General features: G+C 40.4%; 1 protein-coding gene across 4 annotated transcripts in view; it reads right to left on the bottom strand.

Moving 5' to 3' along the window:
• Nucleotides 1-22923, bottom strand: part of LOC135219098 (bromodomain-containing protein 7-like) — a 339758-nt gene that overhangs the window by 81544 nt on the left and 235291 nt on the right. For all 4 annotated transcript variants that reach the window (XM_064255538.1, XM_064255535.1, XM_064255536.1 and 1 more), the window contains 5 exons: nucleotides 7502-7597; nucleotides 6173-6352; nucleotides 5587-5757; nucleotides 5135-5241; nucleotides 3462-3573 (listed from right to left, as the gene is read on the bottom strand). In XM_064255538.1, coding sequence (XP_064111608.1) covers nucleotides 3462-3573; nucleotides 5135-5241; nucleotides 5587-5757; nucleotides 6173-6352; nucleotides 7502-7597 — 666 coding nt within the window. The remainder of the gene's footprint in view (nucleotides 1-3461; nucleotides 3574-5134; nucleotides 5242-5586; nucleotides 5758-6172; nucleotides 6353-7501; nucleotides 7598-22923) is intronic.

The raw sequence follows: 22923 nt of genomic DNA on the forward strand, positions 1-22923 counted from the left end.
GACGCCTGACCGGGAGGAATTCTCCACAACCTCCGTACAGCTTTCGACTTTCCTTCTCCTCTGGGCTTGGGAGCTTGGAAGAGGTCTAGGCCTGGGAGCGTCGCAGAGACGGTCAGACGCCCCCTCCACAACACTGGGGACACTCACTTCACTATAATCACTTTCACAGTCCTTACCTTTCATGGTAGCCATTTTGGATCTCATCCTGTGAAGAGTAGCTTTCAGTTCAGCAATTTCCGAGGCCGAATCTGAATGTAAAGCCAGTGAGGGCCCTGATACAGATTTAGAATCATAATTAAGAGAAGAGTTAGAATCATCCAAAGGCTCAATAGGCCTTGTACTACTACCCGCAATCTTAGATGCAGCCTTTCTGACTCTATCCCTTTCTAACTTCTTCAAGTAAGAAGTTAGTGTCTTCCATTCCTCAACATTCAACCTCTCACACTCATGACAGGTGTTAGAAATAGAACAATCAAAACCCTTACATTTGCGACATACAGTGTGAGGATCAACCGAAGCTTTCGGCATCCTCACCTTGCAGCCTACATTCACACACATTCTCACACAACCACTTGAATCAGACATTCTTGAAGAAAAATCAAAAGCAAGTCCAAATCCAGTCCACAGTAGCGAATGCCAAAACAACGATCCAGGTACGTCACCAAAAGTCCACAAAAAGATGATCAATTGTCTAGAAAAGCGAATTCCAGTCAAGAGGTGGCAGCAACGATGTTGATACCACCGGCGACAGAAAATATATGAGTAGAAAACGGGAATGGTTCCTAGTCCTGCCGCCCAGGGCAGGCCGGTAGATCACCTGACCTACCTGTAGCGAGTGGCGCGAAATTTGAATTTCTGTCGGGGACGACGGAGTCTTAGCTATGTATATATCTGACAGGTAAGTTGATTGTATGAAAATAAAAATTGTCTCGGAAATAAGAAAAGCTACAACCTTCAAATATTTTTTCTTTTATTTTACATGAAATTGCGCACATTTTCATATATAAAACTCTATGAAATGCCTGATATGAAACGGAGCAAATATTCCGAGAATGGGACGTACGCATTTCAAAGATTTGTGGCGGAGAATCCGCGCGCGGAGGGAAGGAAAGTTTTTTTTAAATTCACCATAAATCTAAATATTGTGCTAGAGACTTCGAATTTGTTTCAAGATGAAGATAAATGACTGAATATTACTAGACTATAAGAGTTTTAGCTTACAATTGCGTTTTTCAACCATTTCGGTAGAGTCAAAGTTGACGAACGTGTTTTTTTTTCTATTTATCGTGATTTATATGCAAATATTTCAAAAATGAGAAAAGCTACAACCTTCAATTATTTTTAGTTGTATTCTACATAAAATTGCGCACATTTTCATATATAAAACTTTATGTAACGGCTAATTTAAAATGGTGCAAACATTACCACAATCGCACGTATGATTTTTTCGGAAGTTACCACGCGGACGTAAAGAAAATGTTATTTTTTTCATAAATTCACCATAAATCAAAATATTGTGCTAGAGACTTCCAATTTGTTGCAAAATGAAGGTAAATGCTTGAATATTACTAGAATATAAGCGTTTTAGCTTACAATTGCGTTTTTCGACCATTTCGGTAGAGTCAAATTTGACCGAAGGTTGAAAATTTGTCACATCATTTTTTATATGAAAATATTTGAAAATTGATAAAAGCTACAACCATGGGTTGTTTTTAGTTGTATTGTGCATGAAATTGCACACATTTCCATATATAAAACTTTATGTGACGGCTAATTTTAAAATGGTGCAAACATTACCACAATCGCATGTAAGATTTTTTTCGGAAGAGTTACCGCGCGGACATAAGGAAAAAGTTTTTTCATAAATTCACCATAAATCGAAATATTGTGCTAGAGACGTCCAATTAGTTGCAAAATTAAGGTAAATGATCAAATATTACTAAAATATAAGAGTTTTAGCTTACAATTGCGTTTTTTGACCATTTCGGTAGAGTCAAATTTGACCGAAGGTTGAAATTTTGGCACTTATCGTTATTTATATAAAAATATCTCAAAACTGATAAAAGCTACAATCATGAGTATTTTTTTGTTGCATTCTATATAAAAATGCGCACATTTTCATATATAATACTCCATGTAACGGCTAATTTAAAATGGTACAAAAATTATGTCAGAGTGACGAAATAATTTCCGAGATGTGTCACAGATACTTTTTAGTGCGGCAAGAAAGAATTTCGCGCCTGCATAACGATTATAAACAAAACAACACCTCGATCCGTGAACTCCCAGCATCCCCCAAGGCGCGTGATTCAAAAGTTTTCGGCTGGTAGGCCTATAAGTATTTTTCCGCGAATTTAAAAAAAAATTTTTTGAGTCGACGTATGGTACGTCCATTCGGCATATGGGAGACATTTTGACTCGACGTTTAATACGTCCATTCGGTGTTTAAGGGTTAACTGGTCTAGTACTCCAAAATAAGGTGTGCGGTGGCCATAGACTTTAAAATCGCTTAGCATCGAAAATCACTCAGCGTCGGCAGCCAGTCACGGGACCCCTGCTGCTAAACAAGGGCTGCCTGTACGCATTTTAAACCCCACCATGTTAATCTACAAGAAAATGTATCCGATTATATTTCTTATAGCACCTAATGCAATGAGAATGTAAGTAATATCAAATGCAAATGGAGTACGATGACAATTTTTATATTTTGTAATACAGTACCAATATGATGATAATACTTGCAATATACTGTAATTGAATACAGGCAGTCCCTGGTTATCAGCAGATTCGGTTAACTGCAATCCGCGCCATAAAATTGGCAATTTATGCATGTAATAATAGTTATGATCTAGCGCCATAAAATCACCAATTTATGAATGCGATAATAGAGTTATTGAACCATAACATACCTAATGGAGGTGCCATTAACTGGTTATCGATGCTATTAACCAGATATTGGAACCATAAATAGTTATGTTTTGGTTAATGGCAGTTTTCGCTTATCAGCACCCCACCAAGAAAGGAACCTCACCCGATAACCAGGGACTGCCTGTACAGCAAGCAAACCAACCTTGATTTAAATCGTCAATATTATAAATATAGTTGTACTGTTAAACATTTGGAAATTATTATTTTCGGTGAGCTACTGTACTCATGTGGGCATAAGGTGAGTTGAATGCCATAAATCAATCACTGGCCATGATATCACAATATGACCTTCACCAGCTCAAAATACACAAAAGAAATACAGCCTAACTACAGTAATCTCATTTAGATTTGACGTGAAATGCCATCCATGCAGTCACAACTGAATGTCAACATTAGGCATTTTAATTCATGTTCATAAATCTTTATGAGTAATTTTCTAACACTGCAAAAAACAAAGCTTAATTTCTAATGTTCACAAAGAACTTTCAGATTACATTCTCTAAAAGGTAACTGAATGTATATATGCAACTAACCACACTATCTGGTTTCTTTTGAGTCAGTTTTTCTGAAGCTTCACAAGCTGCTGTCTGTACTTGCTCTAAAATTTCCTCCGATGTCATGTTATCTTGAACTGCCTCAAATTTACTGAAACAAAAAGTATTAATTAACAAATGAAAAATGACAGAGAAATGTTCCCATACAAAAAAGTTGAAATTTTTCAAATCTGTAATCAAGAACTGAAGTCTTTCTATAATGACAGCAGACTGGCCTGTTGTAATAGTCAACCAACCGAAAGTACTTTAAATCAGTTCATGCAGAAAACTGTACCATTCAAGTGCATATAAATTTCATTTGCTTTAGTAATGTAAGGAATACAAATTTTTTTATCAACTTGTGTTCTTTTTATTTGAATGACTATAATGTTTTCATATCTTTCATAAATACACAAATAGGTTAATACCTGGAAAGTGCAGTCTCAAGAAGATACAAAGATGACATAAGGACTGGAGGAAAATTTAAACAAAATTGTTGATCAAGCACTTTTGTGCTTACAATACCTCTCAGGGTCATGTGATACACAGATTCAATAAAGATATAATGAAACTTTCAATGCAACTTAAGGTAAGAGATGGCACAAACAGTCTATGCAAATAATTGGTACTAACACCAGAAAAATATTGAAAATTCAATGAATATGTCAGAATCAGTAGGAAGTATTTTTGGGTATAGTAGGGTAAGATGACTATAATTATTACTATTTGGGTATTTTAACCAGACCAGAGCCAAACACTTAACTGGTATAGAAAGAGAAAATAAAAACAATATGTTTCAAAAGTATTCAGCTCTTCTCTTGTAAAAGAGGCCCCACAAGAGGTTGTAAATAGTCATTTTCAACTTCTTTTAGAAGGTAAGGAAAATGTTTTAGAATTTTTTTTCTTACATTATGCACATTTGTATAGCTTCTTCTTTCCAGAGATATTTTTTTTCTAAAATTGTCCAACCTGAAGTTTTGCTGGCCTGGGGTCCTCCATAATGATTTACTACCCTGTCCATTAAGGGTTAAAACTTTATCAAATTCTCCTCCTTTCTCTGACCAGCTGAACATTGCATTCCTCTACCTATAGTATAGTTTTCATTAAAAAAATAATTTAATTCTCAGTTTCAGTTCTCCCCAAAAGATATTGCTTCTTGGGTAGACATCAGCCAGGTAACCCCAACTCTCCACCATAACGTCACTAGTGGCGGTAACCACTGGTAGACAGCCTCACTTATTTGCCTCTTGACAGGAGGCAAATGCCAGCCTGCAAGATTATGAGACCAGCATGTTAACAACTGTACTAGATAAAACATCCTTAATTCCAACCACACTGCCTTGCCATCAATACCACCTACAGCTTTTCTGTCACATATGGTCTCATCTCTCACTTATCCAACTTCTCAGTTGATGTCTCGTAATAAACACTACATCCATACATTCCATTTCTTGTTAAAGTTCACAACCCTTTGGCCGTTTGTCTTTATTCCTTATCAGAATCCTAAACAACACCTTCCTTGGTGTACACTGTGTTTTGGAATGTTATGTCCTGATAATTCTATTCACTTTATCTTTATACAAAGTAAGCTTTCCTCTCACCAAGATAAAAAAAAAAAACCAGGCAACTTCAACAACCACATCATCATCTTAATTGACTGGCAATTAACTTACTTGATAGGTTCCTTCTCTGCATCAGCTTCTGCTGCATCCATGGCTTCTTCTGCAGCAGCTTCTGCTTCACCACCACCAGCAACTGCCGGGTTAATATCAAACCCAAGCTGGAAACACAAGCATGGGCATTCATATACTTGTCAATATCTTCCAAGTTTTTAAATGTAACCAAAGTTCAATTATAGAAAAAAAACTGAATGGAGTAGGATAAAGCCTTTGGTATCTACCTCACAAGAAAAAAAATGAATTCTTAATTTCTTGCTTGAGTCATTATATTTCCATTCTATATGTGACGATCAGTGAAACAATTTCATTGTTACCAATATTAGAAATTATTTGATATGAGCCACTGGAAAAGGCCCATTAAAAACTGTGACTCTGATTAAGGAAGGATAAAGCTGATAAGATAATAATCTGAATAGTGAAAACTATGAGAATAACCAATACAATACCTGTTCCTTGGTAAGGGTTGTCATAAGAGGAAGCTCCCTCCTCAGAGACAGTAGCTTCTCTGGGCTGAGTATCTTTTCCCCAACATATAAAAGTTTTTTGGCTGCCTTGTAATAGATAGTATCCAATTGATTGTAAGTCATGCAATTATTGCACATCAGTTCAAAATCACTCTGAAAAATCATATTCAAAACATAAGTACACAGCATGTTTTAGATAATTTGTTTGTTGAAAATATTTTCATAGGTTATCCTTTATGACATTCCTAACCAAATGAAGATACTTTGACAATGTCATGAACCAAATACACTCTCTTCATAAAACTAATTTAAAATATCAGAATCCATTAAGTATACATGCTAAACTAAATATGGTTGAAGTTATGCTTCTCTTCTTATACTAATACTTTATAACACTCCGTTATAGTCTTATACATCTGTTATTTACTACTTTTTCTGAGCAACTTTCCTGGGAGCCTTTCCCCCTCAAAAAATAACTTACAGTCAATTATGAATTATTAATAACAAGAGGCACACACTAAAAAGTTAGCAAAATAAAAAAAAATGTCACTGAAAAGGCTATACATACAATAAATTCCTTGAGATTTGAATATTCATTGTCATCAATCTTTTGTCTCATAGTAGAAAAGTCCATAGGTTGGGAAATGATTGATGAGTACCCTGGAGCAATGGCATCAGTAACAGGCCAGGCAAAGAACTGCTGAGGATCCTTCTTCTCCAAAAGCTTCAAGAGGTGATCCAGTAATTGCTGTAAATAAAATGTTTTAGTCTATATAATGCTTTTCTGAAGAGCACTGATTCAATACCTTTACTTTCCTCACATTTCTCAATTAAAGTTCACACTTATAAAGTATGTACTTATTGGCTGCTGTTTTACATAGATTTTCTTTTATCTGAACAGTATTCCATTTGTTTATGCTCTTATTCTTTTAATTCACTCACTGCAGACAGACATTCTATTTTACTGGAGGCCTGTTCAGCTAGTTAACAGCTTTTATGGCTTGATTTTAACTTGTGCTCATGTTGGATAATTAAAAAAGTGCTACCTTTTAAAAAATTGGGTGATCTCATGTAATATATTTACTACACTGTATTTATACTACAGTTTTTCCTGTTCCTGTTTGTATTGACTTTACTTCTTAATAAGTGTTTGCGAAGTAGGCTAAGTAAATTGTGATTATTTACTCATCCAGTCATTAAACATAATTACTACTGCCTTACCTGGCAAATAATTTTGAGTTGATTGCAACCAATACATTTTGAACAAATTTGATACCTCAATTCACAGTCTGGGTGTCTATATTATTGTAAACCTTTGAAAATGTTATACTTAATAACAACCTTTGGTATTTCCTGATGCTTATAACATTGTTCTTATACAATGGGGTCTATTCATGCACTTAGAGCCAAGTCTCATTCTTTTCTTCTGGACTTAAAAAAACAAGTGGATTGTCCATCCCATTTGCCATTGCATTAAAAGACAAGTAGAGTTTTCAGAGTCAGTGCTTCTAATTCTATCAAGAATTAAAATACTTATATTTAATTATCTGCCTTTCTAACAGACAATATTTCTCTAATGACATTAGACTGTCTTTTCTGTCAGGCTAATAATTTAAATAAGAAACTCAACCACAAAATAAATATGCCTTAACTTACACAGGTGACACACGACAAAAAATTTATCAGTGAGGCCACAGCTTTGGGACGCAAATAAGTTTTCTTTTCAATTATGAAACCATTCTGGATTTTTGTTTTACTTTTAAAAGAAAGAAAAAATAAATTAACTAAATAATGTAATTACAAGTACCTTATCTTTAAAGCTACAAAAAATGCTATAAATGACGTACTATTAACATATTTACATACTTCACACATAACAAATTCTAATGGTACTTACAGTTAGAGCACCACCAGATGTCTCCCTCTCCCTCAGTGTAACTCCTCTGCTACTATCAAAGTACTGCTTTTTACTAGGGGGCTCATCCTCTTCACCCTAAAATAATATGAAGATTCTCTTAGTGAATAAACCTCTCTTAAATCTCTCCTTGTCCAAATGAGACATATGTGATCATCTGGTTTGAATATATAAAGAACAAAATCAACTTTCTCAAATAACCCAACTGCTAATAATTAACCTTTCTGCATGCCATGAATCATCTCATTAACTTCAGCCCTTTTTAAGAGAAAGAAAGAAAACATGCACAGGTGGACCACCGATGACAAGCACCTATACATCACATTATTCATTTCCTGAGACCTATGAACCGCAAGAAATTAGTGAAGATGGGAGGATGAAAATTACACTATTAGAGCTGGGTTAATATAAAAATATCAGTTTTGTTTCCCAAAAATATATTTGTCTCACAACAAACTCATTACTTGTGATTAGCCTAAAACTCACTTTAAATAATTGCACTGCTAAAAACACCAAAATTAGATAACCGAGACCTAAAGGATCTGCAGGATAGCTCCTTTGGATTGATCATAAGCATCACAAACCATTTCTAAAAGCCACTCAAAATGCCTTCATGATACAGTACTAGAATCTTAATACAGTGGTTCCTCGAGATGCGAAAGGCTCAACTTACGAAAAACTCGAGATACGAAAGCTAATACGAAAATTTTAACGGCTCTACATACGAAAAGTTTTCAAGATACGAAAGGTTTCTGTAAAGTCCGAGATTTGCCCGAACCACCGATAAGAATTTTGAAACTCGCGCGCCGCCAACTGAGTAGACTCGCCACCATCCTCCTGCTCTCCCATTGGTTCCTGATGCTAGTCACCGCCATGAGATCCTTCTCTCCTATTGGTCAGCATCCCTCCCATGATGCATCTATGTACGTAGCGGCGTGCCTCGGCCACTCGGTAGCAGCATCGTTATCGTACACACGCGGTATTCGTTCGGTCTAACGATTTCGTTTGGTAACGTAAATTCGTTAGTGATTTCGTTGCAGTATACATACTTTATTGTGTTGTGTGAAAACTTTATTCTACTTATACGTAAATTACGTACAGTATATACGTAATCATGGGTCCCAAGAAAGTTGAAATTCACGGAAAGAAGCGAATGCTCTCTTTGGAGACAAAGATGGAGATTATCAAGAAGTATGAAGCTGGCATGCGATTGAGTGTGATCGCCAAGGAATACGGCCGAAATCCGTCGACAACAGGCACCATCCTTAAGCAGAAGGATGTCATCAAAACAGCTACACCTTCCAAGGGCATCACTATTTTGTCCAGCAAGAGGACCCACGTGCACAACGAGATGGAACGGCTGCTTCTTGTCTGGATAAAAGACAAAGAAATCGCTGGTGATACGGTAACGGAGACGGCAATCTCCCACAAGGCCAGCGCTATTTTCGGCGATTTTATTGCCCAGATGGAAGACGACGGAGGGGAAGGGACTTCAACGCCAACCCCAGAGTTCAAGGCTTCGCATGGATGGTTTGAGAAATTTCGTAAACGGACTGGCATCCATTCGGTGGTGCGGCATGGGGAGGCTGCCAGCTCGGACACGAAAGCGGCCAAAGTCTTTAAAAAGACATTCGACGAGATGATGACCAAGGAAGGCTACAGTTCTCAGCAAGTCTTCAACTGTGATGAGACTGGCCTTTTTTGAAAAAAAATGCCTCGTCGGACGTACATCACGGAGGAAGAGAAGAAGCTACCCGGGCATAAGCCTATGAAAGACAGGCTTACGCTCGCACTTTGTTCCAACGCCAGTGGGGATTGCAAGGTGAAGCCCCTACTGGTGTATCATTCCAAGACTCCTCGGGCCTTCAAGGCCCACAAAGTGCTTAAGGAGGGCTAATGCGAAAGCCTGGGTAACGAGGCTTTTGTTCACCGAGTGGGTAAATCTGCGTTCCGGCACGACAGTGAAGAAATTCTTGGAAGAGAAGCACCTCCCCCTGAAATGTCTGCTGGTGTTGGACAATGCCCCTCCCCACCCTCCTGGCCTCGAGGAAGATATCCTAGAGGAGTATTCCTTCATCAAGATTCTTTATCTTCCGCCTAACACCACCCCTCTCCTCCAGCCCATGGACCAGCAAGTGATATTGAACTTTAAGAAGCTGTACACGAAACATCTTTTCAAGAGATGTTTCGACATCACCAATACCACAAACCTCGCCTTGTGTGAATTTTGGAAGGAGCATTTCGACATCGTCATATGCATCCGACTCATCGACCAAGCTTGGCAGGAGGTTTCGAGGTGAACCTTGAATTCCTCGTGGAGGAAACTCTGGCCTGATGCTGTATCCGCCCGAGACTTCGAGGGATTCGACGTGGGCAAAGCTGGTGCTGCAGATTCAGGAACAGTTGACGATCCTGAAACTGTTTTGCAACCAGATCTTGACAAGATCGTTGCACTCGGCAAGTCCATGGGGCTCGTCGTCGACAAGGATGACATCAACGACCTTCTCGAGGAGCACCAAGAGGAGCTTACGACGGATGACCTGAAGGAGTTGGAGGCCATGCAACATGACGCCGTTCAAAAGGAGTTCTCTAGCAGCGGCGGAAGAGGGCGACCCTATGACAACGGCAGAAATTAAGGATGTTCTAGCCGCTTTTCATAAAGTGCAATTGTCTGTAGAAAAAAAGACACCCCGAAAAGGCTCACACAGGTCGTATGCTTGCGCAGTTCGATGACATTTGCCTGAGTCGTTTCAGGAACATTGGAAAAGTAGGCAGAAGCAATCTTCCTTGGATAGTTATTTTTTAAAGAGGCCTTTAGCATTAGCAGGAGTAAGCAAAAATGAAGAACCAAGTGATAAAAAACAGAAAGTTGAAAGTGGTGATGAAGAAAAGAAAAAAAAAAAAAAAAAAAAAAAACTACGTAAAGTATAAAAAGTAAAAAAAAAAAAAAAAAAAAAAAAAAAAATGATATTGTCATGATACAATAAAGTTTTATACATACTTACCTGGCAGATATATACTTAGCTATAGACTCCGTCGTCCCCGACAGAAATTCGAATTTCGCGGCACACGCTATAGGTAGGTCAGGTGATCTACCGCCACTGCCGCTGGGTGGCAGAACTAGGAACCATCCCATTTTCTAAAACAGATTTGCTCTTCCACCTGTCTCCTGAGGGGAGGCTGGGTGGGCCATTTAATAGTATATATCTGCCAGGTAAGTATGTATAAAACTTTATTGTATCATGACAATATCATTTTTATACATACCAACTTCCCTGGCAGATATATACTTAGCTGATTGGCACCTTTGGCGGAGGGTAAGAGACAGCTAATTACTGAATAGACAGGGAACAATATACGTTGTAGGTAACAATAATATAAGAAACCTTGGTTCCTACCTGTGTCGGCGAAAGACTTCATGGCTACTGCCTAGGAGCTTACATCGCCTCAAGAGCCTCAGCGAGGTAGTGACCTCATGCTAAGAATTCTTGATGGTCTGTCGATGGGGTCTTATCCACTTACTCGACAGAACCAAAGGATCTTTGTCAATGGGGTCCTATCCACTTACATGACAAAACACCTTGCCATATGGCATCATTAAGGAGCATAACACCGATCCCGATCACCTGATCCTAATACCGGGGTTAGTACTACGATTGAAAGGAGTTATCCCCCCAACATCCTTTCAAACGACCATAAAAAACTCAAAACCAAACAATCTTTTAGTTAAAAAACAATATATTTAAGGATCAGTACCAGCTCCCTGTCCCAGCACGGTATCCGCTGATACATAAGGTCCAAGAGAAAAACACTTTTCAATAAGTCACTCTGACGTCTTTTAAGTAGTGGGAGGCAAATACAGAGTTGCATCTCCAATATGTTGCTGCTAATATGTCTTTCATTGACATATTTCTATTAAAGGCTAGGGAAGTTGCAATTGCACGGACTTCGTGTGCTCTAACCCTAAGCAGCTTCAATGTTTCCTCTTGGCATTTCATGTGAGCCTCCGTTATCACATTTCTTACGAAGAATGCTAATGCGTTCTTCGACATTTGCCTCTTCGGGTTCCTTACCGCGCACCATAGGCTCTGATTACAACCTTGAAGTTGACTCTTTCTCTTCAGATAAAACTTCAGTGCTCTGACCGGACAGAGAGACCTTTCTGTTTCTCTACCCACAAGGGGAGAGAGGCCCTTGATTTCAAAACTTCTGGGCCAAGGCTTAGAAGGATTCTCATTCTTGGCCAAAAACAAAGGTTGGAAAGAGACAACAGCAGAATCTCCTCTAAAACCTACCCGAGAGTTTAATGCATGTATCTCACTGACCCTCTTGGCCGTCGCGAGGGTCAAGAGAAAAATGCACTTCCTCGAGAGGTCTCTAAAGGATGCCTTATCAGGTGGTTCGAAAGTATCCGAAGAGAGAAACTGGAGGACCACATCTAGGTTCCAACTTGGAGTGATAAAGGATTTAGACTTTGTAGTACCAAAGGATCTTATCAAATCATGGAGATCCTTATTGTCTTCTATGTTAAGGCCCCTGTTTCTAAATACAGCCGAGAGCATACTTCTATAACCTTTTATGGTAGAAACAGCTAAACGTGATTCCTCTCTAAGGAAGATAAGGAAATCAGCAATTTCGGTCACAGAGGTATCGGAAGAGGACAGCTTCTTCGACCTACACCATCTACGGAAGACTTCCCACTTCGATTGATAGACCCGCAGAGTAGAGGACCTGCGGGCTCTGGCAATTGCGCTTGCAGCTTTTCGCGAAAAGCCTCTCGCTCTGACAAGTCTTTCGATAGTCGAAAGGCAGTCAGGGAGAGAGCGTGGATGTTTCCGTGATATCTCTCGAAGTGGGGTTGTTTGAGCAGATCTGTCCTCATGGGAAGAGATCTGGGGAAGTCCACCGTCCATTCCAGTACCTCTGTGAACCAATCTCGAGCGGGCCAATATGGTGCAATTAGAGTCAGTTTCGTTGCCTCCGAGGAACGGAACTTTCTTAACACTTCCCCCAGAATCTTGAACGGGGGAAAAGCGTAGGCATCTATGCCCGACCAGTCCATGAGAAAAGCATCTATCACTATTGCTCTTGGATCTTCTACAATGGAGCAAAAGTTTTCTATCCTTCTGGAGAGAAACGTGGCAAACAGGTCTATCTGAGGCTTCCCCCAGAGAGACCAGAGCTTTCGGCAGACTTCGGAGTGTAGGGTCCACTCTGTTGGAAGGACCTGGTTCTTCCTGCTGAGTCTGTCTGCTCTGACATTTTTTGTCCCTTGTACAAACCTCGTCAGCAATACAGTGCCTCGTTCCTCTGCCCATATCAAGAGGTCTCTCGCTATCTTGTATAGTGTAAGCGAGTGAGTCCCCCCCTGTTTTCGGATGTAAGCCAGAGCCGTGGTATTGTCCGAATTTACCTGGACTACCACGCCTCTGACCTCCGACTCGAAGTACTTCAAGGCTAGATGAACTGCCATAAGTTCTTTTACATTTATATGCCAGGACACCTGTTCTCCTGTCCAGGTTCCTGACACTTCCTTCTTTCCTAGAGTTGTGCTCCCATCCCGTTTCCGAGGCGTCGGAAAACAACACTAGGAGAGGGTTCCGAATCGCAAGGGATATGCCTTCGTTCTTCTGAAGCGGGGTTAACCACCACCTCAGGTCTAATTTTATTTCTTGAAGAATGGGAAACTGATCCGAAAGATCCCCTTTCTTTCTGTCCCACATTCTTTGCAGGTAAAATTGCAGAGGTCTCAGATTGAGCCTCCCTAGGGAAACGAACTGCTCCAGCGACGAAAGGGTGCCCAGAAGACTTAACCATTCCCTCGCTGAGCTTCATTCTTTCCCTAAGAAGTTTGATATTTTCTCCAAGCCTCGAGCAATTCTGTCTTGCGATGGAAATGCTCGAAAACCCCGAGAATCCATCTGAATCCCCAGATAGACAATGTCTTGGCTGGGGACCATCTGAGACTTCTCGAGGTTCACGAGCAGTCCGAGTGAGCGAATGAGATTCAACGTCGTTTCTACGTCCTTCAAACATTGTTCTTTTGACTTGGCCCTTATTAGCCAGTCGTCCAGATAGAGGGATATGTTCACCCCCTCCAGATGAAGCCACCGTGCTACGTTCCTCATAAGGTTGGTGAACACTTGAGGAGCCGTAGACAGGCCGAAGCACATGGCCCTGAATTGAAAGACCCTTCCCTGCATCATGAATCGTAGATATTTCCTCGATGACGGATGAAGAGGGACGTGAAAATATGCGTCTTGTAGATCCAAGGAGGCCATCCAATCTCCTGGACGCAGAGCCGCTAGCACCGATTTGGATGTTTCCATAGAGAACTTCTGTTTCTCTACGAATCGGTTCAGTGTGCTCACATCCAGGACAGGTCTCCACCCTCCCGAGGCTTTCGGAACTAGGAATAGTCGATTGTAAAAGCCCTGAGAGTGTGGATCCGGTACTAATTCTATGGCCTCCTTGTCCAACATTTGTTCTACTAATTGCAGAAGGATCTTCCTCTTGACAGGGTCCGCGTACTTCGCCGACAGTTCTCTCGGAATAGACGTCAAGGGAGGTCTGTCCCTGAAGGGGATGAGATATCCTCTCCTCACAATTGAGAGGGACCAGTTGTCCGCCCCTCTCGACGTCCATTCTTCTGCAAAATTCAGTAGTCTGGCGCCTACTGGTGTTTGGAGGACTTGAGGTTCATTTGCTTTTCTTGGTAGGTCTAAAGGCAGAAGCCCTACCTCTTCTTTCTGCTCCTCTCTTCTTAAAGGAGGATCTCGAAGATGAACTCCCTCGAAAGGGCGGCTTCGGGACCCGTGTCTCCCCCTTCATGGCAGGAACAGCTGTCCTCGGCCTTTTGGTTGATTGAACCAGAAGGTCCTGTGTCGCCTTCTCGGTAAGTGAGTGAGAAATATCTTTCACTAACTGAGAAGGGAAAAGCTGGTTAGACAGAGGAGCGTACAGAAGGGATGACCTCTGTGCCAGAGAGACAGCTTTCGTAAGAAAAGAACTGAATACAGTTCTCTTCTTAAGTATTCCCGCCCCGAAAAGGGAGGCCACTTCTCCCGATCCGTCTTGCACTGCTTTATCCATACAAGTCAAAATACTATTAAGGATATCGGGGCTCAGTTGTTCATTGTCTTGTGTCCTCTTGGCCATCACCCCAAGGGACCAGTCCAGAAAGTTGAAAACTTCCAAGACATGGAACAATCCCTTGAGGAGATGGTCCATTTCAGACATTCCCCAAGTTGTCTTGGCTGAAGAAAGAGAGCGTCTCCTTGACGCGTCCACCAGCGTTGAGAAATCTGCCTCTGCAGTCGCTGGGAGGGCGAGTCCCATTGCTTCGCCTGTCTCATACCAGATACCCCTCCTCCCAGAAAGTCTGGAGGGAGGGCAGGTAAAGACAGTCTTTCCCGCCTCCTTCTTGGAGTTAAGCCAATTTCCAAAAGACTGCAAAGCTTCTTCATGGAAATTGTCGGCCGCATCTTCAAGAAGGAGGACGACTTGCGGTTTTCGCGCTCGTGAACAGCGACACCGAGGGGAAGGAGGAGCGGCAGGACTCAATGAATCTCCAAATTCTTGGAGTAAAAGCGCAGCCAACGCTTTGTAGTCTGATAGTCCGCCGCTTTTTGATCTTCGGTGTCAGAGACATCTTCTAATGCAAGTTCCACCGGAGAATCATTATTAGCCGAGGGAGAACGTCTCTTCTCGCAAGGTGAAGGACTCTTCGCAGGATCAACTGCCTCCCGACAAGGTCGACGGCCGCTGTGCGACATCTTGTGTCCCTGTTGGGAGAATGCCGATCCTGAGAAAAAACCCGATCATCATCTAAGCCCTCCTGACAAGAATGACGGCCGCCTGTGCGACATTTTGCATTCTTCTCAGGAGACAGCTGCGCTTGCGGCAGATTTTCACCAGAAACGGACATATCGTGAACAGGACGACGGCCGCCTGTGCGACGTCTTTCATCTCTGTCCAGAGAAATCCGTTCCTGGTCCAATCATAAAGAGACGCTTCCTGGTTGATTTCTCCGTATTGTTCTTTTGAAGAAAATCTTTCAATGCGCTTGGACGTATCTGTGTCCGTCTCGGACTGTGTCGTCTGTCCGAGCTGTCCCACATATGGAACTTGGGCGCTTGGCTGGTGTCATTCCAGTACGACACTTCTGCCTGTCCGTCTTGTCCGCTTCTGGCTCCTGGCGCCCGGACGGAGTTGCCTGCGCACGACGTTTTTTCCTATCCAGGCTGTCCGCCTTGCCACGGCTGTCCGCGGTAGGCACGCATCGCTTGAACATAGTTGTCTGCATAGGACATATCTGCCTGTCCGGGCTGTCCGCTTCTGGCGAATGGTGTCTGGTTGGCGCCGTCCGCGTAGGACACTTTTTTTCCCACGTCCGAGTAGTCCAATTCTGGCGCCGAGCGCCTGGGTGGTTCTGTCCGACTCGGACACTCTTCGTCATTGTCCGTATGTTGCGTCTCAATTCTATGAGTTTTCATCCTTCTTTCTTTATTCCCCTCTGTACTCGTACGAGGAGTAGAGGAGATAAGTCTGGAGTCCGGAACGCCCTTCGGACGAGATCTCTTAACCGGAATAAAATCGTCCTTTTTCCTCGGGAGGTCTTTTCTCAATACTCCTACTAAAGAGGAAATCTGCTCCTGCATTTTACGTAGGATGTCCGTCGCTGTTTCTTCCTTCTCTTTGTCATGAATAGGAGAATGCGCTCTGGAAGGTGTAGGAGATCGAGATATTGTCCTTTTGGCTCTTTTCCTCTCGTAGGGAGAATCGTCCGGAAAACGTTCCGGGCTCGAGTCCAAACGTTCGGAAGCTTTCCCAAAACTCCTCCTTGATCGGACGCCGACCAGTTCGTCGGAAGTCATCCACTTCTTCGAGGAGACGGAATCGGATGACGAAAAGCAACTCTTTCAGGATGCCTTTCCAATGGCGATCCTTGGCAGTCTGGGACGCTACAGATTCGGCCGAGGGGACGCCTGACCGGTGGGGATTCTCCGTAACCTCCGTACGACTGTCGACATTCCTTCTCCTCTGGGCCTGGGAGCTTGGAAGAGGTCTAGGTCTGGGAGCGAGACAGAGCCGATCAGACGCACCCTCCACTACACTGGGGACACTTACGTCACTTTCCACATTCTTACCTTTAAGAGCTTGCATTTCAAGCTCCATCCTTCTTAATGCGGTCTTCAGATTTGCAATCTCCGCAGCAGAACTTGCAACATCTGCTACAGGAGAGGTTGATACTGCATGTGAGGAAGCAATTACTTGGGGGTTAGTTATACTAACTGGCTCGTTAGAGCGTGATCTACTCATACTTCTGGAGACAGCCTTTCTAACCCTATCTCTCTCTAGTTTCCTTAAGTAGGAATCTAGTTTCTTCCATCCTTCCTCATCCATATTCACACATTCACCACACGTGTTATTTCTCGTGCATTCATATCCCCTACACTTCTTGCATACCTTGTGAGGATCTAACGACACTTTCGGTAGCCTCACCAAACAACCCTCATTCATACATCTTCTAACTTCGCAGCTAGAATCAGACATTTTTGAGCAAAATCCAAAGCCAAAATCCAAAAAACGTTCCACAAAAGCGTATGCCAAACCACAGATCCAAATACGTCACCAAAAAGACAGTCCAGAAGATCAACGGCGATGACAAACGAAATCCAAGTCAGGAGGTAACAACAACGATGTTATGGCTACCCTCGACAGAGCAAATCTGTTTTAGAAAATGGGATGGTTCCTAGTTCTGCCACCCAGCGGCAGTGGCGATAGATCACCTGACCTACCTGTAGCGTGTGCCGCGAAATTCGAATTTCTGTTGGGGACGACGGAGTCTATAGCTAAGTATATATCTGCCAGGGAAGTTGAATGTATAAAAATTTACTTTAGTTTTTTGTAAAGTTAAGTGTTACAGTTTTGTTAATGTGTTTCGTAAATTTTAGTTTAGTTTTCCTTACATTTTTTTAAGTGTTTCGTAAAGTTAAGTGTATGTACGTAAGTACGTATCTGCCGTTTGTCCTCCTCCTCTGTCGCCACTTTTGGAGATATCCTCACTCGAAAGGTAAGCTTCCACATTTTACTACATACGTACAGTATTTCTTGTATACCATGTACACTAATACACTTTATTTACAGGTAATTAGCATTACGTTATTAAGTTAGGTATTGAATGGTCCAATTTGTTGTAGTATTTCATTGTTTATAGGTCAATTTAGCTTTATTATGAAATTTACTGGGGTGTTTTTGGAGGGCTTGGAACGGATTAGCCATTTTACATGTAAAATATGGTCCATGATACGAAAACCTCATGATACGAAGGGCGCCTCGGAACGGATTAATTTCGTATCTCAAGGTACCACTGTATGTAAATGTAATCTAAAGCATAGTATTCATGTACTTTTAATCACTGTTTACTGTTGCATTGAACCTAATAGGAAATGCCACAGGTTGGGGAGTATCATGCTTTCATAGGAAACTGCACAGACATCATGTTGAAAAGTCGATCAAGTCAAAGAGCTCAGATTTTGCCAACAAGGACTCAAGAGGAATTTATTTCTGGTTGTTAGAAATTAATTTCTCAATATAATGTGGTTCGGATCTCATAATAACCTGTAGGTCCCGTTGCCAAGTAACCAATTGGTTCCTAGCCACGTAAAAATATCTAATCCTTCAGGCTAGCCCTAGGAGAGCTGTTAATCAGCTGAGTGGTCTTGTTAAACTAAAATATACTTTTTTTCAAGCACTAACTTGTGCTGCTTCATTACTGGCCAAATAACTAGATGCTTTTAGTATAAGAGTAATTTGCCTGAGCCAGAACAAAATAATATTTCTGTTTACGAGCTTCTTGATACATCCAGTGGCTGAGCCAGAACAAAATAATATTCTTGTTTATGAGCTACTAGGTATATCCAGTGGCTAAGAAAAGTTTGGGAGTGAATTTGCTGAACCCCTAGTTTCTCCAGAGGTGCAGCTCTGAAATTGCTTGGAAATAAAAAATTATGTCCTTGATATGGTGCTGGAGCTGGAATGGCAAAGGATAAAGTGGCTTGGTCCTGACTACCTGTGTTCAAGTCCCTGTAACAAAGCTAGCCCCAAAGGTCAGACCTACTTCCACTACCTAATAAGAGTTACATTACTCAAGAGACTGTGTGTCTTGCTCACCTGAATACCTTCATTATTAGATCTGTTAAAGAGGCCTGATTGAAAGCTCATGTACAAGCTATATCAAGAGATTCAACTCAGGGGTCTTAGCACCTACTGACGATTATGTGCTGGCATAAGTCACTGAGTTTCAATGAAGAACCTAAGTCAAGTCCATGCAGTTCAAGACTACAGAAAGGTCACCCTATAACATTTCATGTCTTAAGATTGACAGCTCCCTATCCTCTCAGAAACAAAAGAAGCCAGCTATCTACAAAATAGCAATGTTGACCGGATCAATGGCTATTGCACTGACCAACTGCAGAACAAGTTCCATTTTACATGGTAGAATATTCAAAATTGATTCTATGTATGGTTTAGAGATATTCTGGGTGCCTTGGCCATGGAATCTCTTCCAACTCTGGTATATAGCTTCTCAGATACAGACAATTCGCCACCATAGACAGTTTGCCCCCAATTATGTGCTGCCATGGACAGTACGCCAATAATAGCCACTCCCTAAAAATTGCTAATTTTAAGTCTTAACCCTAGCTGGTGCAAGTGTTCAGACTTTTTAAATACCATGATGCAAACCATAGATTCACTATCGATACATCATGAGCGGTAACTGAGTGTTAATATAATGACTTTGAAAGTTGCCCAAAAGTCGCACTGCATGAACTTCCTTTGAAACTGACGGCGCTGGTTGACTCGGCACCAATGATCATAGTGCAATTGCGAGGCTCTCCTCCTGTTATACCTTTTAAGCCTTTCTACTCTCAATTTCCCTTTCAGTACTGAATGATCTCTTTGGTCACAGTGCTTGGACTTTGGTCTAAATTCTATATTCCATTCAACTAACGATCAAAATGGAAATGATTGGGAAACAAATGTGCTATCATCTGCCATAACTCATAATCAGTCCACCAACGGGTGATGACGTAGCACTGCGCATATTTAGCTCAGACTATTTCTTCAGGAACATTCATTGTTTATATGCAAGAACCTTCACACTTTATGAACAAGCTCATTTGTATCAATAACACTAGAAGTCTTTTCAATGAAAGACTTTACAGATAACCCTAACTGCATAACAGTATTCGCTAATACATCAAAATTTCTTTTCAAATTTAGATTCGAGGCTAGCAATGGTGTCAGGAGAAACTCCACGGGAAGTTGATAAGGGAGTTACAGGTGCAGGAGTAGGAGGACTCAAGATCGGAGACATAATGAGAGGAGAAGGAGAAGGAATAGGAGCAGGTGCTTCGATAGAAGAAGCTAAACTAGTCATACTTTCAACTCTGAGAGCCGCCTTCCTCTTCCTATCCTTAATTACCTTCCCCGAGTGAGAAACAAAACTTTCCACTGTTGTTCACTCCAATCCTTGCATTCATCACAAGTTGATTCTCTCAAGCATTCACAACCCCTACACTTATCCCTTAAAAGCCGAAGGGCTATAATAAAAATCGTCTCCTGTATGCCGAGGGGGTCTCGGAGTGAGCGCCGAAGCGGAAAAAATATTTTTTTCAAAAAATCACAGCGCGCTTAATTTTCAAGATTAAGAGTTCACTTTTGGCTCCTTTTTTTGTCATTGCCTGAAGTTTAGTATGCAACCATCAGAAATGAAAAAAATTTCATTATCATATATAAATAATGCGATATATGATAGCGCAAAAACGAAATTTCATATATAATTGTATTCAAATCGCGCTGTGAGCAAAGCAGTTAAAGCTAACGAGTTAATTTTTTTTCATTGTATTGTACACTAAATTGCGATCATTTTGGTATACAACACATTGTAAAACGATCAAAGCAACACAGAGAAAATATTATCACAAAATGATGCATGAATTCGTAATGTGCGGACATAAAAATTCACCATAAATCTCAATATTGTTCTAGAGACTTCTAATTTGTTTCAAAATGAAGATAAATGATTGAATATTACTATACTGTAAGAGTTTTAGCTTAAAATTGCAGTTTTCAACCATTTCGAACACGTTAAAGTTGACCGAATGTTAAATTTTTTAAATATTTTTTTTTATATGCAAATATTTTGAAAATGAGAAAAGCTACAACCTTCAATTATTTTTTTGTTATATTCTACATGAAATTGCGCACATTTTCATATATAATACTCTATAAAATGCCTAATATGAAACGGAGCAAATATTCTGAGAATGCGACGTACGCATTTCGGAGATTTGCGGCGGAGAATCCTCGCACGGAGGGAAGGAAAGTTTTTTTTTTTAATTCATCATAAATCTAAATATTGTGCTAGAGACTTCGAATTTGTTTCAAAATGAAGATAAATGACTGAATATTACTAGAATGTAAGAGTTTTAGCTTACAATTGCGTTTTTTGACCATTTCGGTAGAGTCAAAGTTGACAACGTGGTTTTTTTCTATTTATCCTGATTTATATGCAAATATTTCGAAAATGAGAAAAGCTACAACCTTCAATTATTTAGGTTGTATTCTACATGAAATTGCGCACATTTTCATATATAAAACTTTAAGTAATGGCTAATTTAAAATGGTGCAAACATTACGACAATCGCACGTATGATTTTTTCGGAAGAGTTACCGAGCGGAAGTAAGGAAAATGTTTTTTTTTTCATAAATTCACCATAAATCAAAATATTGTGCTAGAGACTTCCAATTTGTTGCAAAATGAAGGTAAATGATTGAATATTACTAGAATATAAGAGTTTTAGCTTACAATTGCATTTTTCGACTATTTCAGTAGAGACAAAGTTGACCAAAGGTTGAAATTTTGGCACTTATCATTATTTATATATAAATATTTCAAAACTGATAAAAGCTACAACCATGGGTTGTTTTTAGTTGTATTGTGCACTAAATTGCGCACATTTCCATATATAAAACTTTATGTAACTGCTAATTTAAAATGGTGCAAACATTAGGACAATCGCACATGATTTTTTCGGAAGAGTTACCGCACGGAAGTAAGGAAAAAGTTTTTTTCATAAATTCACCATAAATCAAAATATTGTGCTAGAGATTTCCAATTTGTTGCAAAATGAAGGTAAATGATTGAATATTACTAAAATATAAGAGTTTTAGCTTACAATTGCATTTTTCAACCATTTTGGTAGAGTCAAAGTTGACCGAAGGTTGAAATTTTGGCACCTATCATTATTTATATGAAAATATTTCAAAACTGAAAAAAGCTACAATCATGAATATTTTTTGTTGTATTCTACATGAAATTGCGCACATTTTCATATATAATACTCTATGTAACGGCTAATTTAAAATGGTGCAAAAATTATGTCAAAGTGACAAAATTTCTGAATGTGTCACTGATACTTTTTAGTGCGATAAGAAAGAAATTCGCGCTTGCGCGCCTGTGTAACGATCGTAAACAAAACAACACCTTGATTCGTGAACTCCCAGCATCCCCCAAGGCGCGTGATTCAAAAGTTTTCGGCTGGTAGGCCTATAAGTATTTTTCCGCGAATTTTTAAAAAACTTCTATGTCGACGTAAAATACGTCCAATAGGCGTTTAAGGGTTATTGCACTTAGTGTGCGAATCATAAATTGATTTAACTAGCCTAACTTTGCACCCTCTGGCGCAAAACCTAACTACTGAAGGACTAGAGTCCGACATGATGGTAAAGCCACAAAATTGCCGAAAAGAAATTAAGCTACAATCCTACAAACACGAAGTTGAATACTTCACCAATATTGGAGAGATAAACTTCCCAACAAATGAAGAAAAGTCTGCACCGACCACCGATGTTCACCAGAAGCCGGCAGAGAACGAATTGATGTTACCTGGGCAGTTGTACCTGTAGCTCCCTCGAGTGGAGGGAGATGACGTCACCTACATCAGCGCTGGCGGCGCCACCATGTAAGTTTTGAATCTATTGTCTGCCATTCGTAAGGAACCTACAGCTGTATAATTATTCGGTAAGAGACTGCAATAAAATTCACAATTAATTTGAACTTCCTATCAAATCTTGATTCCAGGTTGGCAATAGCATTGGGGGCAGAATCATGGGAGCTGAGTAAGGGAACCAGGAGGACTAGCAGAACTGGGAATAGGTGACATAATTGGTACAGAAATTACAGGTAAATCCATGCTACTAGCAGATTCCTGACTAACTGCAGTCTTACTATCTTCTTAAGAATTATTTTTCTTTTCCTAACTCTTCCTAACTTTGAAAGATGAAAATGAGTTAATTTCCATTGTTTAGGATCCCAGTTTGCACATTCTTCACAT

The sequence above is a fragment of the Macrobrachium nipponense genome, chromosome 1 (assembly GCF_015104395.2).
Source record: "Macrobrachium nipponense isolate FS-2020 chromosome 1, ASM1510439v2, whole genome shotgun sequence".
Lineage (NCBI taxonomy): Eukaryota > Metazoa > Arthropoda > Malacostraca > Decapoda > Palaemonidae > Macrobrachium > Macrobrachium nipponense.